General features: G+C 37.6%; 3 protein-coding genes across 3 annotated transcripts; 1 reads left to right on the top strand and 2 right to left on the bottom strand.

The window, feature by feature from the left end:
• Positions 1-508: 508 nt before the first annotated feature.
• LOC114526999 (phospholipase A2 A2-actitoxin-Cgg2a-like) lies at positions 509-2,911 on the bottom strand. The gene is made up of 5 exons (XM_028548562.1): positions 2,822-2,911; positions 2,158-2,488; positions 1,644-1,815; positions 1,040-1,149; positions 509-837 (listed from the first exon to the last, which is right to left on the bottom strand). Exons 2-5 carry the CDS (start codon positions 2,237-2,239, stop codon positions 707-709), a joined length of 495 nt encoding a protein of 164 aa, XP_028404363.1. The 5' UTR covers positions 2,240-2,488; positions 2,822-2,911; the 3' UTR covers positions 509-706.
• Positions 2,912-7,358: 4,447 nt separating this feature from the next.
• Positions 7,359-8,983, bottom strand: LOC114527814 (phospholipase A2 A2-actitoxin-Cgg2a-like). The gene is made up of 4 exons (XM_028549512.1): positions 8,812-8,983; positions 8,287-8,455; positions 7,905-8,014; positions 7,359-7,699 (listed from the first exon to the last, which is right to left on the bottom strand). Exons 1-4 carry the CDS (start codon positions 8,891-8,893, stop codon positions 7,569-7,571), a joined length of 492 nt encoding a protein of 163 aa, XP_028405313.1. The 5' UTR covers positions 8,894-8,983; the 3' UTR covers positions 7,359-7,568.
• A 2,948-nt stretch (positions 8,984-11,931) lies between these two features.
• On the top strand, positions 11,932-17,361 carry LOC114527804 (protein maelstrom homolog). Its single transcript, XM_028549502.1, has 11 exons — positions 11,932-12,175; positions 13,121-13,234; positions 13,577-13,658; positions 13,784-13,930; positions 14,303-14,344; positions 14,470-14,594; positions 14,796-14,850; positions 15,216-15,372; positions 15,683-15,745; positions 16,041-16,258; positions 16,534-17,361. The coding sequence occupies exons 1-11, from the start codon at positions 12,041-12,043 to the stop codon at positions 17,169-17,171; spliced, it is 1,776 nt and encodes a 591-aa protein (XP_028405303.1). The 5' UTR covers positions 11,932-12,040; the 3' UTR covers positions 17,172-17,361.
• The last annotated feature ends 439 nt before the right edge of the window (positions 17,362-17,800 follow it).

Genomic DNA, 17,800 nt, shown 5'->3' with positions numbered 1-17,800 from the left:
TTCTCACTACCCGACACAGCTAACCCAAGCCAAATATAAATACCTAATATAAATACATAAGAGATGCTTGCGGAGGGGGCTACGTCAGGTTATACGTGAGGATTTCTTTGCAATGTTGAGTGCTGGAAAAAAATTCCTATCTCATGCAAATACACAGCACAATGGATGTTCCGACGTTTGTGAGTATTCAACGAGATGTCGATGTCAGTAATCATGGCATTGTTTTAACACAACAGCATGTTGCACTTTATGATGGCGCAATTTACACTCGTCATGCTCGTGTCGGAGGTGTATTAACTTCAAATGATCAACAAACCTCGCATTATCCTCAAAGGCCTGGGTCCTTGGTTCAAGGATGTGGGTGTCTATGCATGGTTGAAAACTGAATACCTTTCTGCGGAAGTAGCGATTTAAAATATGTCAAGCACGCATTCAATTCTTTAAACTTTCATAATCTACGGTTAAATAAATAAATAAAATACACAGACAATCTTTCGTTTGCTTGATAAGAGTTATATTCAAAACTACGTATACTATATAGCCTGCTTGTATTCTCCCGTCTGGAAGTGAAATTCCCGATTTCGGGCTGTAAGCAGGCTACGTAATTAACTACTGACATGCATATACACGGTTTGACATACACGCTTTACATGTCTAGTGTCTACGTGAATCATTAATCCATTGATAAAAAGTATATTTCCTGATCTTAGCGGCAGAATCCTGTTGAACGGTAGCCTTTGAATCGCCTGTTGTATGTTGATAATGCTCGCTTGAAACATAGAACTGCTGCCCGGTCACATTTACAGAGTCTTTTGCCACATTTTAAGTTAAACCACGCTACAATCAGAGGAACATAATTTACCATAGGCGCAGAAAATTGTGAATGTATAACTGCGGTTTATATGGAAGTTGATCAACTAATGCGTCCTAAAATATTAGTTTGGTTTGTTCGAGTTCCTCACTCACAATTGATGAGCGGATTTCCTAACAGGCTACTGCCCATGCAATTGATATTTCATACAAAGGATTTTGCACTCACAGCATTTAGAACAACGGGAGCGGTTATATGGTGTATACCACCAAGCTTTTTTCCAGCAGACACCACTCCTTTTAAGGTTTGCATAGCAGAGGTCGTGGTCTTTACAGCATCTTCACGTGTGCATGGTGTGGAAAAAGAGATAAAATTGTACTAAAAGCATCATATTTATATGTTATTATCAACACTGCCAGCCTGGGTCCGGTTGTATCAAGCCCGTTTAGCTTAAACGGTGGATAAGTCAAAATTAAATAACACTCTTACACTGATCTCTCTGGAATGAGTCAACTTGAATGTTATGCACTGAATATGTAGTTGTAAACAGTATCTTTGTATTAAGGTTGAAAACATTTAGCTTGCTTGTTGAATAAAACGATAGACTTGCTTTATATTTTGAACTTATCCAGTTATCCACCGTTTAAGCTAAACGGGCTTGATACAACCGGCCCCAGGTATAGATCCACGTTTTCCTTCCTTCAAAGCGGTTATTCAGTCTGGTGTGTCAACAAGGGAATTTTCTCATGTGTTCGGCAACAAAAGTAAGCCTTTTAACTTTTTAATGTAAACGCATGGCTTGTATCCGCAGGGCTTTAATATTATCCCTTACCTATCTGTTGCATCAACTGGTGTCCCACTTCCTCCTATGCCACACCAGCAACCATAGCCGTTGTAAGACCATGGAGATTTTCTTGTTTCACAACGAATCATTTTGCCAAACTGCACAAGCCCTACGAGATTTACGTGCCGATATACCGCTACGAGACCCAGTGATTTTTTTTCTTAAAATTTGAAAAATTAGGAAATTGGTTACGATATACGGTTTTAAAGCAATCGTAATATTAACTCTTCAGTAAGGGAAAAAATTTGAGATAAATATATTATATATATTTTCGCTTTGAAGGTTTTAGATGTATACCACTTAATTTAATTCCCGAGGCACTGAATCACGCCACCCTGGTATTATTGAAAAATCGTTACCGCTACTACATAAAAATGTTTAGGTGCATGCATGCTTTACTGAGATAGCCTTCTCAAAAAGAGTTTGCATCTCCAGCTGTGGTCAAAACAAGCTTGACACTGTATGTATGTATAGCTACAACATCGCGTTTAAATCATCGTACCCCTTTTATTTTTAGCAGCGTTTGCAGCCAAGAGAAATGATCCAATGATCAACAACAGAAATGCGATTGTCTGCACTTTCATTTTAATTCTTCACTTTGTCTTCGGTATTGAACCTTCTTGATTCTTTTGCCTGGTCTTGAAGTTGTGTGAAGAGCTTGAAGAGTGATTTGAGTCCTCTCGAAGGATGACTTCGTTTCTGTTTATACACTTGTCATGCTACTGCATGCATGTTTTATATGGTCGGATGACAGCGATTCTTGGTCGATTGCAGATCTTATGGTCGATTGAAGCGATTCCCATTTCCGTCTCAGCACACAACACGCGGTGAGGCTTTTTATTGAAAAAATCAGTACATACTATATAAAGTCTATGGCAAACTACTAATATTATAGTTGTATAAATTGTTGGAAAGCGATATCGAAAACATGGCTTAATTGGAGCTATTATACTTTAATCTTTATAACATGCAGTGAAACGTGAGTCTCAAAGATGTACCGCGCCGCATGTGACACTCCTAGCTATACTGTTCGAAATATGGTCAGATAAATACTAAATTTATCCATATTATACATAAGATTCATTGTCGGGTCAGTTATTGGAGCAGAAGCAGTCAGTCAATTTTACGCTTATGAAGTCGGGTCATAAATCAGTTCTATACCTTACCTTGGTCCATATTACATTTAATACTAAAACAGGTATTTTCAAAGTCACTATCTTTTTCAGTAATTTGTTTATACATGGTTTATAATTCTGGTACGAAATGCGAATATATAATGTAGTTTAGCATTGAAAAAATAGAAGGTCAATATAGATGAGGAAATTACTTGGGGAACATGTCGCATAAAATGACGTGTAAAGTATTATAATGACCCTTCAGAATCCCAAAATTACTTTTCCTGTCCTGAGGTGACAGCCCATGGGATTTCCTCCGAAACAATAATATGTCGTACAAAGTACAAGTGTCACGACTCAAGAACATAAGTTCTAGGCGGATACTAAGTTGTGTCAATCATTTCTTTGTTATATTTTGCTCCCGTTAAGCACTTGAAGCCTTACCTCACGAAAAGCTTAATTCGATGAAGTTATTAGTAAAATAGTTCATAAGATGAGACGCGGTTCACAAAGTAATAATTTGATAATTGTACTTTAAGTTAATGATAAATATTTTAAGTTGTGAACAACGCCAACCCACACTTGTAACCTACAACGCTGATTGGATAGTATGAATCACACCACCTTGCATAGGGCGTCATCAAGATCCCCTCAAATTTTATTAAAAATTAAAGGAGGCGCACAGCAACAGAACCTTTAGTGGACTAGCGTAGTAAAAAGCATCTGAAACGTTGGAGAAGCTCAACATACAAACCAACGACCAAAGACACGGACAGAAACGACGCATATTTGAAGAAAAGAAGAGAAGACGAAGAGAGCATTAGTGAACTTTAGTCAAACCTTGTAAAGATCTCCTACCTCGCGTAAATAGAAAATAAAGTCTCATAACAATTCAATTGCCGTTTCAGCAGACCTTTCACCTTTTGCATTCCAATTTCGTTGAATTCGTTGATGGATAAATCATATTTTATCCATCTCTCCTCTGTGGCGAATTATAAGGAAAAAACAAAGAGTGAACTCTCTGTACATATTCTTCCTCTGTGGTGAGGGTTAAAGTGAAATTACGGAAGCTCAAGCCTCAATCACATTTATCAAAACTCAAAAGTGGGACTTTAAATCAGTAAATACATTACTTTTACAGAGTTATGCCTTCTAAGAAGAACCCACCGCCAAATGGGTTTTTCTATTTTATGCAGTCACTTCGTCCCGCTCTTAAGCGGGAAGGAGTTTTTGTGCAAAATAATCGCGAGTTGGCTGATCTCGCCGGACCACGATGGGCTGTGAGTTGATATTTGATAACAAAACATTTTTGTAATTTATATTGTTTATAATTACTTATTTTCATGTAGTTTATCAATAAGTATGTGTTTATGTTCATTAGATGTATTAGGTATATAGTGTTTTAAATTCAAAGTATTTGAAATATTAAAAGCCAAAAAATAGTCGTCACGATCGATGGTATGGTATTTGATGGAAGATGACTGTTGATATAATTATGTTGAATCTTGTGTTTACAATAAGTTGAGACATGAAAATGAGCATGTGAGAAGAAAGAGTTAATATTAACAGTTAATGCTATAGACCATAATTTTATTGGGTTTATTACCATCACATTGACATTTCCATAATACCAATGATGCATCTTTACTTTTGACCTTATAACCGAAATGACAGCCAACACATAAAATTGTTTATTTTTGGCATGTTGCCTTGGGAAATTTCTGCTATGGGCCATATGGCAGGCAGGAAAATCGTGATTTTGGTTGTAATATGTATAGAGCGTCCTTTTCATAGGCGGACTGGCCCACAGGGATACCGGGAAATTTCTCGGTGCGCCCCTGATGTACATGCCATTTTGTATGAATAGTGGAAACAAGTTGTGTATATTTGCAGATTTTCGCTTATATTAAGATGACTCTAGGTATAACTGATGGTTTCATATGGCGACATGGTTTCATATGAGCCAGATAGTGATGACGAGGCGGCAGTTGAGGAGGAGACAAGCTACAGCACGACGAGGGATTTCTTGGTTCAGGATATTGGATTAATACGGCATCCACTGACCTATCACCTATATCACCAGTGCAATCTGTGCAAAATGTTCCGCGACAACAAACGCAACAAGCTAAGTATCAAGCTACTTCAGGACATATCTGCAAGCATGGACATATATAGACACAGGTAGCATAACCACATGCACGTTGTCAGAAGCAATCCAACAGTGCAATTGTCAAAAATAGATAATTTTACTCAGCCACTTTACAAGATAATTTCTTTGTACTTTATCAACCAATTGAATCAATTGAATGTGTGTGTATATGTTAGTGAAATGTGCGTGGTTGTCACTGTCACTGAGTGTCAGTATGTTTATGTGAACGATAAATATATTTATTATATAATGCATGGAATAAGCAGGATGACGAAAAATAACAGAAAACGATCCTAGCTAATTGTGTTAGCTAGTTGTTTTTGCCAAAATGTATCGAAACGGGCACGATGTCCAAAGTATTTGGGTTGTGCCAAGTTAGTGGTTTGAGGTAAACGAATACGTCAGAAGACAGAACGGTTTCCGAAACGGGACTATATAAGTGAATGTGTAAGCTGTATTATAGGCAGATTGTTTTAGAGCGTTTTGAGATTGTTTAGATTGTTGTACGAGAGTTATTATGTGAAATTGTTGTAAATTAAAGATAAAAATAAAACCAGCGTGTGCAGGACAATTTACTGAACGAAGCCAGTGAATTCTGCGACATGTGCTGATTTATTAATTTTTGTCAGTTCAAGCGTTCACTGATATCAGACTGACGCCGGTGTCCAGTGCCAGTGGTCACACTGTAATCGTACAAGCTCGGGTAAATGTGCAAGTCACTGTCAGACTGTCAGTTGCAATATTTTGTCAAACATTGTGTTTCACATATTCGCACCACAAATCTCTTCCAAAAGATTTTCCCAGCAAGTTAATTGTCGACCGGTATTTCTACAACAACTTAATTTGTGACTTTGGAAAGTTCCGAAATATTTTGAACTTTGAAGAACTATTACGTAACGTTAATGTTGAACAACATCACAGTAAACTGATAATATATTGCAAAGTCTCAAGCCTCAGACCTGGGTAGAATGTGCAACCAGCTGATCTGGGTATAAGAATCAGCCAATCAGAAGCCAGATCTTCGACAAAACTGAGTTATCATTTCCTTCATTGCATATGACTTCAACACTCGAAAATATCAAGTAATTTTACTATATTTTTGTTAGAACACGTTTATTTTTTACCACCTGTAAATTAGAATTTTTAACCCTTTATGCTATTAGTTAAAAGAATAGGGAGAAATTACACCAGACGGATGATAAGTCAGTTTTGTCGAGATGCTTTATGACGTCATGATCTCAGATCAGCTGGAAGTTATTCAAATATTGATACTAATATTCACCACATTGAATTGTTTATGAATTATTTTAACTCGGATGTCGTTTTGTCCGTTATCTCTACCGAGAAAATAAACATTTAACTACATATTGTGTGTTTAACCGCTCCCAGCGGATGTGTGTCAAAGGTCATCTTTTAAAAGCGCTCAAGTGGTCGTACTTCACCCCGTTTCAAGGGTGCAAATTTAGAGTTCCCTTTCGGCGTCATTCTAAATTAAGGCCATGAGTTACTCTAATTGGAAAATAGAACAAGTTTCCAAAAAAACATGTATCATGCTGGATTTATCGCGCTCGAGAAGATTAAATCTTAAAAACCTGTAAAAAATTCTACTTTATTTCGATTCGGCTTGAAATTTAGCAGAAAGCGGAAGCATTTACCTACTTTTAGCGTGATGTATTTGGTTTGGCGAACAATGCTGTGTTTGCCCGTCACATTGCGGCCCTATTTTCCGACCCATTTTCTTGGTCCGAGAGCCTCTCGCCCTCTCCGCAAAAACAAGATCCCCCAGCCTCAATATTCTTTCAATCGATCTTAAAATTAGTTTTCGTTAATAAGCGACCCATAATGATTATTCTGAAAAAAATTTAGAATTTTCGATTTTTTATTTTGAATGACTTCGGTTGATATTTACGCGGAGCCGTTCTTAAATTCTTACTCCAGATATGTATAGAGCTCACTGTGCTTGTTACGCACCTGGTCGTCAGCTAATACGTGAGGATTTCTTTGTAATGTTGAGTGCTGGAAATATGTTCCTGTCTCATGCAAATACACAGCAATGGATGCACCGACGTTTGTGAGTATTCAACGAGATGTCGATGTCAGTAATCATGGCATTGTTTTAACACAACAGCACGTTGCACTTTATGATGGCGCAATTTACACTCGTCATGCTCATGTCGGCGGTGTATTAACTTCAAACGATCAACAAACCTATCTTGCCAGCCTAGTCCCAGGCCTTGTAAGCGCGCGCTGTATATCTTGCATTATCCTCAAAGGCCTGGGACCTGGGTTTTAAGGATGTGGGTGTATATGCATGCATGCATGGTTGTCAACTGAATACCTTTAGCGGAAGTAGCGGTTTAAAAGATGTCAAGCACGCATTCAATTTTTTTAACTTTCATAATGTACGGATAAATAAATAAATAAAATACACAGACAATCTTTCGTTTGCTTGATAAGAGTTATATTCAAAACTACCCAACTACGTATATTAGCCTGCTTGCATCTCCCGTCTGGAAGTGAAATTCCCGATTTCGGGCTGTAAGCAGGCTACCTAATTAACTACTGACATACACGGTTTGACATACACGGTTTACTGTCTAGTGTCTACGTGAATCATTAATCCATTGATAAAAAGTATATTTCCTGAACTTAGCGGCAGAATCCTGTTGAACGGTAGCCTTTGAATCGCCTGTTGTATGTTGATAATGCTCGCTTGAAACATAGAACTGCTGCCCGGTCACATTGACAGAGTCTTTTGCCACATTTTAAGTTAAACCACGCTACAATCAGAGGAACATAAATTACCATAGGCACAGAAAGTTGTGGATGTATATAAACTGCGGTTTATATGGAAGTTGATCAACTAATGCGTCCTAAAATATTACTTTGGTTTGTTCGAGTTCCTCACTCACAATTGATGAGCGGATTTCCTAACAGGCTACTACCCATACAATTGATATTTTATAAAAAGGATTTTGTACTCACAGCATTTAGAACAACGGTAGCGGATATATGGTGTATACCACCAAGCATTTTTCCAACAGACACCACTCCTTTCAAGGTTTGCATAGCAGAGGTCGTGGTTTTTACAGCATCTTCACGTGTGCATGGTGTGAAAAAAGAGATAAAATTGTACTAAAAGCATCATACTTATGTTATTATATCAACACTGCCAGCCTGGTAGCTACATCCGCGTTTTCCTTCGTTCAAAGCGGTTATTCAGTCTGGTGCATGTGTCAACAGGTGAAAGAACTTGCCAAGTAAATTGTTTGCTGACTGACTCACGCGAGTAATTAAGTGATGTCGTCAAGAAAACGTGTCAAAGAAAACTTGTTTGTATGTGCAGGGCTTTAATAGTATCCCTTACCTATCTGTTGCATCAACTGGTGTCCCACTTCCTCCTTTGCCACACCAGCAACCATAGCCGTTGTAAGAAAATGGAGATTTTCCTGTTTCACAACGAATCATTTTGCCAAACTGCACAAGCCCTACGAGATTTACGTACGTATATACCGCGCGACCCAGCCATTTTTTTTCTGTAAATTTGAAAAATTAGTAAATTGGTTACGACGTACGGTTTTAAAGCAATCGTAAAATTCACTCTTAAGTAAGGGAAAAAAATTGAGATAAACGTTAATATACCTTCGCTTTGAAGGTTTTAAATGTACCACTTGATTTAATTCCGAATACACTGAATCACTATACACTCCGCCCCGGTATTATTGGAAAGTCGTTGCCGCTACTATACATAAAAATGTTTAGGGGCATGCTTTACTGAGATAGCCTTCTCAAAAACCAGAGTTGTATGCGCATCTTCAGCTAGCTGTGGCCAAAACAAGCTCGACACTGTATGTATGTATAGCTATAACATCGCGGGTTTAATTCATCGTACCCCTTTTACTTTCAGCAGCGTTTGCAGCCAAGAGAAATGATCCAATGATCAACAACAGAAATGCGATTGTCTTCATTTTCATCTTAATTCTTCACTTTGTCTTCGGTCTTGAGCCTTCTTGATTCTTCTTGAGCCTTCTTGATTCTTCTTGAGCCTTCTTGACTTCGTTTCTGTTTATACACTTGTACTGTATGTTTTATATATACGGTCGGATGACAAAAAATTGAAGGGATTCTCTTTTCCGTCTCAGCACACAGCGGGGAGGCTCTTTATGGAAAAAATCAGTACACACTATACATTACCAGAAATTTGTGACCTGGTGATTTGCATATAAACAAATTTGTATATAACTTTCAACAATAATGCCTTTCAACTTTTACTATAAAATATATATAGCAAAAGTACAACACCTATAGAATTGCCGTTACCCTGGATGTTGCCCTTCGATGTTGCCCACTGTTTGCCGACCTCTGGATCAATAGAACAGCCGTTTTATAACGTTTTGATGATCGAATTACTTACCTTTGATGTTTCTACGTTCCGCCAACCGACTGTGTTCAAATGTATATATGCGCTTTGTATGGTTGAACTGCATGCCTTATGAGACTGATATATAATATTGTCTAAAGTGCAACTGCAGAAAAAATCCGGACAGTACAGGAAAATTCTTATTAGGAATACGAATGAAGACAATATCTTTAACAAAATTTCTTGGTATATTACCATAAACACTGCTCTCATCCATCTAAAGGTCGGCAAACAGTGCTCCAAGTCTGTGGCTCTGACGTTATATGACGTTTTATATTTTCACTCAATGTATTTTTTACGGTAAATGTATATATGCGCTTTGTATGGTTGAACTGCCTTATGTCATGAGACTGATATATAATATTTTCTAAAGACTGTAAAGTGCAACTGCAGAAAAAATCTTATTAGGAATACGAGAGACAATATCTTTAACAAAATTTCTTGGTATATTACCAGTCAATTCATCAACAATCCAAATCGAAATGTTCGTATAAATGCATGTGAGCGGTTTTATAAGTTCGTTGAGAAAACACGGCCAAAATTTTGTGCAATATATTTTCAAATTTGGCGGAAATACCCAAGGTAAAAAATTCGGTGGCCAAAACGTTTCTAAAAACTGCTCTATCCATCTAGAGGTCGGTAAATAGTGCTCTAAGTCCGTGCATGGCTCTGACGTTACGACGTTTTATATTTTCACTCAATGTATTTTATACGGTAAAACTCGCGAAGGCCATTATGTATGGTTAAATGCAACACAGGTGGTGACAGCCATTTTGTCACCAATTTCTGGTAATGTAAAGTCTATAGCAAACTATTAATATTATACAGTTGACTTAGTTGTATAAATTGTTGGAAAACGATTTCGAAAACATGGCTTGGCTTGGCCTATACTTTAATCTTTATAACATGCAGTGAAACGTGAAAGTCTCAAAGATGTACCGCCGCATGTGACATTCCTAGCTATATATATACTGTTCGAAATATGGTCAAATAAATATACTAAATTTACCTATATTATAAGATTCATTGTCGGGTCAGTTATTGGAGCAGAAGCAGTCGGTTATAAGCTTCTCACTCTATCATCCTGTAACAATAAATTGCCCTCACCATTTAAAATATAAGAAAACAAACCGAAGTTTCGGTTTAATTTTTTTTTCTGAATTTGTTTATAGCCTACATGGTTTATAAATCATAATTCAACTGCCGTTTCAGCAGACCTTTCACCTTTTGCATTCCAATTTCGTTGAATTCGGCAAACAAGTGGCGGCATAGACAAGTTTGCATTTATTGTACATTATCATTGAAATGAATGACACATATATAGATCTATCATCCATCATGTGTTCCAGACTTCCAGTGAACATGTTTCACTATATCCTGCATGCCGCCAATTATATAGTATAACCATTGTTTGGGGAATTTTATAGTTTTACAAAACATTGAAATTGTTCTCACATACACTTATATATAATATGTGTTTCGACAAGGAAGTCCAAATGAGTTCATTTACTTATTTAGTATATACAAAGTCAAGAATTCCAGACCTGTCTGAAAAACCAAACAGTCACTCTATCGTGACGATAACAATAGAAGTTGCTGAATAATGATTATTTGCTTACAATTACCTGCTGAAGGAAGAATAAGTTGTAAAATGTGGTTGAAAAACAACGACTTCCCGTTGACTATATACGAACCTCTTTTCTAGTGAACAAAGTTTTAGAGTGACTATATATAAATATATATGTGCAATACGATGCAAGGCTAAGAATAGCTCGTGTCTTGAGTAACCATAGAATAATGAGGCCCAGTTTATACGTCACATTTTGGACGACTAATGCAATCCCAAGAAATAGTAATATGGTTAGCCTCGTTTAACCTCATCAACCCTTCTATTCCACTGGAGTGACTCCTCTCATTATTCTTGACCTTGTAGAGTAGCTTAGTTGAACACTTGGAAGAGAGCATTGGCCTAGCAAACCAAAGGTTCGATTCCACTGTTCCCCACCCACTGTTCCCACCGTGGTCAAGCTAACCCTCCAGCTTGCCCGGTTAGTAAGTCAGAGTAGTTAGTCAGAGTAGCATGCGAGATATTGTTGTGCATTCAGTTTTACTGCGCCCTAGAGTCCTGGACAACTACAACAGTAAAATAGCAAGTCTGTTAACAATGGAATTCACAAGAATAACAACTGAATTTTCTACAAAAAGAATGTCTACAATCAGAGAATCATAATTCTGGACTGAAGAATCAGTAGCAGCGGACCGCCGGTCTAGGGGCTTACTTGCACAACAACGTTTCCTGTGCATTGATGTGGATTGATCTTATTTAGATCAGTGCGAAACGTAAAATCAGGGGCGTAGGAGTGGTAGGAAATTAGGAATACCCGAGCGAGAAAATTTTTGAAATTTGATTGCTTTAGATCCTCGGAAATGCCCATTTCTTTTTGGCTTAATTTATACTTCTTCAAAACAGCACAAGTCAAAGAATGACACTAGTCTTGCCAAGCTCGCCGGAAGTCACCACGCGATAGCTACGCGCGCGACACAAAACAATCAGAAAAAACACCGAAATTTCACATCTGTATATAGCTCATCTGCGTGGATAAAGTGAAAATACAGAAGCTCAAGCCTCAAGCATCAAGCATATTTATCAAAACTCAAAAGTGGGACTTTAAATCAGTAAATACATTACTTTTACTGAGTTATGCCTTCTAAGAAGAACCCACCGCCAAATGGTTTTTTCTATTTTATGCAGTCACTTCGTCCCGCTCTTAAGCGGGAAGGAGTTTTTGTGCAAAATAATCGCGAGTTGGCTGATCTCGCCGGACCACGATGGGCTGTGAGTTGATTTTGATAACAAAACATTTTTGTAATTTATATTGTGTATAATTACTTATTTTCATATGTTTTCATGTAGTTTATCAATAAGTATGTGTTTATGTTCATTAGGTGTATTAGATAGTGTTTTAAATTCAAAGTATTTAAAACATTAAAAGCCAAAAAATAGTCGTCACGATCCATCGTATTTGAAGAAAGATAACTGTTGACATAATTGTCATGTTGAATCTTGTGTTTACAATAACAGAAATGAAAATGAGCATGTTAGAAGAAAGAGTTAATATTAACAATTAATGCTATAGACCATAATTTTATTGGATTTATTTATTTTATTACTATCACATTGACATTACCATAATACCATGCCTCTTTACTTTTGACCTTATAATTGAAATGACAGCCAACACATAAAATTGTTTATTTTTGGCATGTTGGGAAATTTCTGCTATGGCAGGCAGGAAAATTGTGATTTTGGTCATAATATGTATAGTGCCTCCCTTTCAGAGGCGGACTGGCCCACAGGGATACCGGGAATTTTCCCAGTGCGCCCCTGATTTACATGCCGTTTGGTGCCCCATTTTGGAGAAAAATGATGGAGGAAATGATAAAACCATTGAAACAAACACAGGAAAGATAATCTGATCTAAATCATGTATCAGCTTGAAACTCAACATTGTAGCGGTCAAATTTTAAATGTGGCATGGCAGCACACACATTTTCAATAACTGTTGCTCATGTTAGAGCTAAAAATGGTGCCCCCTTTTTTAGTTTTCCCTGTAAATCATGTATAGGCCAGTCCGCCCCTAGTCCCTTTGGGTAAAAAAATAAAGGGATATTGTATGGTGCACATAATGTATATAGTGCAGTGCATCTGAGTTTTTGTTGGTGCTTCTCCAAAATATATTTTGATCTAGCACCAATTTCTACAATAGAATGCTGTTTTTAGGTACTCTCACCAGAAGAAAGAGAACCTTTCAATGCCCAAGCAAAGAGAGAGAAGCAAAATAGAAAATATGGTCCTCAACCTGATAAAATGGATTGCACAAGACAGTACATCTCAGTAATTATCATTTTACTACATTTTCATAGTTTCGAAAGTATACCCCAGTTTTGTTGATAATCATGTATAAGTGTCTTAATTTTGCTTGGTTGCTTGTAATCATTAGACATGCTATTTCACTGCTATTTCATGTTTCAATGTTTTCCATGTAATGTCTCGCTAATAAAGGGGGGTTGGCTTTTGCATCTCAATTCTACTCATAACATTGGGAGTTTTGTGATTTGAAATTTGCCCAAATTATACATCCTTTGAAAATTCTGAACATAAACTCTATTTTAATTACCATGGTACACATCAATGATTCTTTGCATTTTAAACAGCATGCACAATCTTACTTTGTAGCAAAGGGTTGATACTGTTCAGTTGAATGAACAAAGACGAAGAAAAGAAAGGAAAAGTGTTGTGGAATCATGGCTAGGGAAAGGTAGTGCAGTCTTTTCATTTGCTTGTCAAAAGAAAAGTGTTCCAACTACTTTGTTCTTTTGTTGATGCAAGAGTTGCATAGAGTTTATACTCAAATAAATATTTATATGTTCTTATTTACTGTAGATGTTTCAAATGAGAGATTTTTAATGATTTCCTTTATGAGTTTGTGTGATATGCCAGATGACAAATATATGCCATGTGAAATGGCTATTGCTGAGTATTCCTTGAAGAGCGGCATAACCCGAACCTTGCACAAGTATATTGATCCAGGTATGTATGTTTCATTTCATCCTTATACTTTATTTATTAATAAAATATTGGCAGAGTACATACTTACAAATAGAGTCTGGTCTTAGACTTTTTATTATGTTTTTTATAGCATATATACCGTACGTTTCTGTATTATACCATTTTATAACTGTCACCCCCCCCCCCAATACTCACAATGGAACAGAGTTGCATGTTGGTGATAATGATAAATGTTCATTCAGAACTTGTATAAACAATTTTCAGACCAATTTTACTGACCTAGTACAATATCAAGAGTGACAGTAAAAGATTGCATACGTAGGTTTTAAACGAAACTACCACTAAGAACAAAGTTTCATACTAAATTCCAAAATGTTTGATTTTAAATTATAGGCACAATCCCTCTGGGATATCGTTTCACAGCAATGCAACAGAGTAAGTGTTGATGCAAAAACACATTGTGGATGAAAGCATTATGATTTTGGAGATGATTAGGAAAAATTGACAAATCTTAAGTCTAATCACACAGCGCTAAAACTAATGTTATCTTTTTCCTGAAGGCGAGGCCACGCATCAAATTCCTCCCGAGGGATTATCTACGGAAAACTATCATGACATTTATGATCAAGTCTTGCAATTTGTCAACCCAAGAAAGCTCAATACCTATCCCCCTGTCTACTGTAAGGTATGCACTGTATTTCTCTTTTTCAATCTCTGAAAGTTTGCGGTCATGCCCATAAATATGTGACTATGCACGTATTTTTTTTGGACTGTCACTTATGAAATCCTCGCTACATTAACACCCTGTGAACATCTCTACAAAACGTACCCACTACCTAGTCGACGATGCCCCGAGTAATGAAAGGTTTTCTCGGTATTTGTGTAGGCATCGGAGTCAAAATTGACAGAATTTTCACTTGATTGGCTAGCATCCCGTGCAGGTACGATCTCTCTAAGGCTGTTTTTGTTCGATTTCGTCCGGTTTCGACGTTCACACTGTAAAAATGGATTAGTAAAATTTGACCGGTTCCACATGTTCACACGAGGAAACCGGAAGAATTTAAGCACGGTCCTGTAAGTTCGTTCGGTCGGGTGTGAATATAGTATTAAACTTACTCGTTTTTTGTACGTATGTATAATTTTTCTTTAAAATCCATACTATGGAAATATGCTACATATGTTTTCATAGTATATTCCTTGTATATCCATTCAATATAGATATATAGATATAATATGAACTTCCATACAATTTCCAACTAGCATCCATACTATTACTACAGTATGGGGCTTTCAATTACATTTATAGGAAGTCCAAACAAGATAAAAAAAGTTTATGAACTTGGGGGTTTAGTTTGTGATCTCTTTGCTGAGTCAAAAGACGCTGAGACCAAAGTTGCTCCTTCTAAACACAATGTTATGGAGCTCCTATCTACTACTGTTTTTGACTACGAGTCGGGAGCGAGGTTTGTAAAGTGCGCCATTTCGGGAGACTAAAAGGAAAGATCCTTTTATAGTCTTTATTCTATCCTTTTGTGCTGTTCCGCGACTACACGGGCGATTTTTGACGGCTTAAGTGAATTTAACAGAATAGTTTATTTACGTATACTTCGCCAAGCTTATACAACCGTGTACATAATTCATATAATAAGGAGAAAATCGCCGACAAAAATCGTCCGGGTAGCCGCGTAGGCATGGTGGAGACGATGAGTGTAAACACTGCTGATATATGTGCAGTTGACATGCACATTTGTGACATATTTAACAATGTTTTAGATGTAAATGGCACGAGGAAAAAGAAATACGATTCTGTGCCTCTGGTACAGTGAAACGATACTGGTTAGTTTTTGTCAACATCTTTACTACCTCATCGTGCAACATCGTACTACCTCAAACTTCTGTACTCGTATGCATCAAGAAATCTTCACTCCACTTCCTTTCTGAAATTTTGGCGGTGGTTCGAATTGGCCACCAAACGTCAAAGGCAAATTCAAATTCCTTAGCCCTGACTGTTCGGTTTGAGTGATGTTCACTTATAATTACCTCTTAGTAATGTTTACAATAAGATCTAGAAATGTCCATTTCTACTTGTTGTAAGTGACCGATGAATAGTGCTTGAATTCCTTTTCTTTAGCTATTGCATGTCAGATTTTCTCTGTGGAGCGTTTGGAATTGAACAGACATCGAATCATCTTCCCGAGCGACCTGAAGGAGACTGTTGTGTCGTCTTAACACCGAGAACCTCTAACGGTAATGCTAGAGCAGGAAATGCAAGGTCTCGGGGAAGACGAGTAGATGAAGCCGATATGAATTACCGTGATTATAGAAACAATAACACTTATCAATCTACTGGTAAGATACTTATAATACATATTTATGTCTCATCATCTACCTTCCTTAATTTCACCAAGGAAAACAAAACTGGATTTTATTATAATAATGAAACTTCCTTCTCCTGAGTTTGGGAGATGTTCCCGTAAATTGGATTGAAAACAGCACGAAATGTTTTCAGTGATATTCAATTTCCCCCTCTGAGTTATTGTTCCAGTTATATCAGAATTCACTGCATTATTTTACGGAAACGTTTTTCAGCAGTTTGGACTACCAACGTATTTTACGTCATTTAGATGTGAAAAAGAGACCGTATACAAGAAGTGGGCCCACGTATGACGAAGAGAGTCTCAAGTCAACGGACGTTGTTCCTCCACCAAGCAGCAGGTCAACTGTTCCCACTGGATTACCTACATTTGGGCGAGGCCGTGGTCGAGGTCATCTCATCCCAGCCGCCCAGCCTTTGAGAAGACCAAACATGCCTGGTATCGCTGGAAGGCCTGGGGCACAAGGAAATCAATCTTCTGGTCTATCTGGTCAATCTTCTTCAAGTCCTTCATCTTTATGGTCAGACGAACACGTACTACGAGCAACATCGAATTCTCCATCAGATCCTTCATCAAATCTTTCATCCCCTTGGTCGGGTTCCCTTGGGGCAGGGCGTGGCCGAGGCTTACGCCCTCCTAATACAGCACCCATGGGATGGGCAGGTCCTGCCTCGGCTCCAGACGCGTCAGTGGCGCCTCTTCCTCCAACAGCCTGGCGACAGGGTCCAAGCTCATCCGCACCATGGAAACAAGTAAACAATGTTGACATGGATACGGCATCCGCTGACTGGCCATCTCTTGGCGCCACTTCAAATGGGCAGAGCTCTGGTCTTCATCAAAAGTTCCAGAGTTTTTCGCTTTTCGACAGAGACGAGTATGATTACTGAATATACTTAGATAGCAGAGTCGAGTTGTTGTTCCTGAATTGATATTAACTTATCCTTTGGTGGTCATTGCACGTATATTTGGAAGGACTTTATCGCAATGGAGACCACTCAAACCGTGCATGACTAATGTTCGACTTTTGGACATATGTTATAATGGTACATTACATTGTAGTTAAAATGGCCCGATTCATATACTCGGGACTTGCAGTTATTCTAAGCCTAAATTGTCTGTCTGCAAACACGAAAGTACAGAAAGGTAATCAATAACTAAGACGAAGTTAGGTTGATGCTGTGGTTTATAAAGAATCTGGTAGGGCTAAAACAAGTTAAGTGAAAATTCGTCCTCAGAAGTAACTAAATCTACTTCAAGACGGATCAAAGGATTTAGTATGAACCAGGCCACTGTTTAGCATTAATTTGATATTAGCGTTAGTTTGGTATATTAGCAGTACTTTGCAAGAACCATGGTACTTGCTCTACAAAGAGCAAAGCTGATTGTTATTGGATATAAAGGTAGACTAACTGGGCTATTTTATTTTTGTTAAGATTTTTGACAGTGATATGGACAAATCATAGCTGTTGTCAAATGCATGCCAGAGTTTACTTCTTGTTATATCCGTGCCTCACAG

Source organism: Dendronephthya gigantea, unplaced genomic scaffold (assembly GCF_004324835.1).
Source record: "Dendronephthya gigantea isolate DGI-Jeju-01 unplaced genomic scaffold, DenGig_1.0 000001F, whole genome shotgun sequence".
Lineage (NCBI taxonomy): Eukaryota > Metazoa > Cnidaria > Anthozoa > Malacalcyonacea > Nephtheidae > Dendronephthya > Dendronephthya gigantea.
This window is presented reverse-complemented; position numbering and strand designations above follow the sequence as displayed.

Excerpts from the sequence above, each read along its gene's own strand:
- LOC114526999 (XM_028548562.1), bottom strand. The coding sequence starts at position 2,239 with ATGAAAGTGCAGACAATCGCATTTCTGTTGTTGATCATTGGATCATTT. Across the intron at positions 1,816-2,157 it reads CGCTGCTAAAAATAAAAGGG|AAAAAAAATCACTGGGTCTC; the intron begins GTACGATGATTT and ends TCAAATTTTAAG. Across the intron at positions 1,150-1,643 it reads CCAGTTGATGCAACAGATAG|ATGCTGTAAAGACCACGACC; the intron begins GTAAGGGATAAT and ends GCACACGTGAAG.
- LOC114527814 (XM_028549512.1), bottom strand. The coding sequence starts at position 8,893 with ATGAAAATGAAGACAATCGCATTTCTGTTGTTGATCATTGGATCATTT. Across the intron at positions 8,456-8,811 it reads CGCTGCTGAAAGTAAAAGGG|AAAAAAAATGGCTGGGTCGC; the intron begins GTACGATGAATT and ends TCAAATTTACAG. Across the intron at positions 7,700-7,904 it reads CTACCGTTGTTCTAAATGCT|CGTGGTTTAACTTAAAATGT; the intron begins GTGAGTACAAAA and ends CTCTGATTGTAG.
- LOC114527804 (XM_028549502.1), top strand. The coding sequence starts at position 12,041 with ATGCCTTCTAAGAAGAACCCACCGCCAAATGGTTTTTTCTATTTTATG. Across the intron at positions 13,235-13,576 it reads GCACAAGACAGTACATCTCA|CAAAGGGTTGATACTGTTCA; the intron begins GTAATTATCATT and ends CTTACTTTGTAG. Across the intron at positions 13,931-14,302 it reads GCACAAGTATATTGATCCAG|GCACAATCCCTCTGGGATAT; the intron begins GTATGTATGTTT and ends TTTAAATTATAG.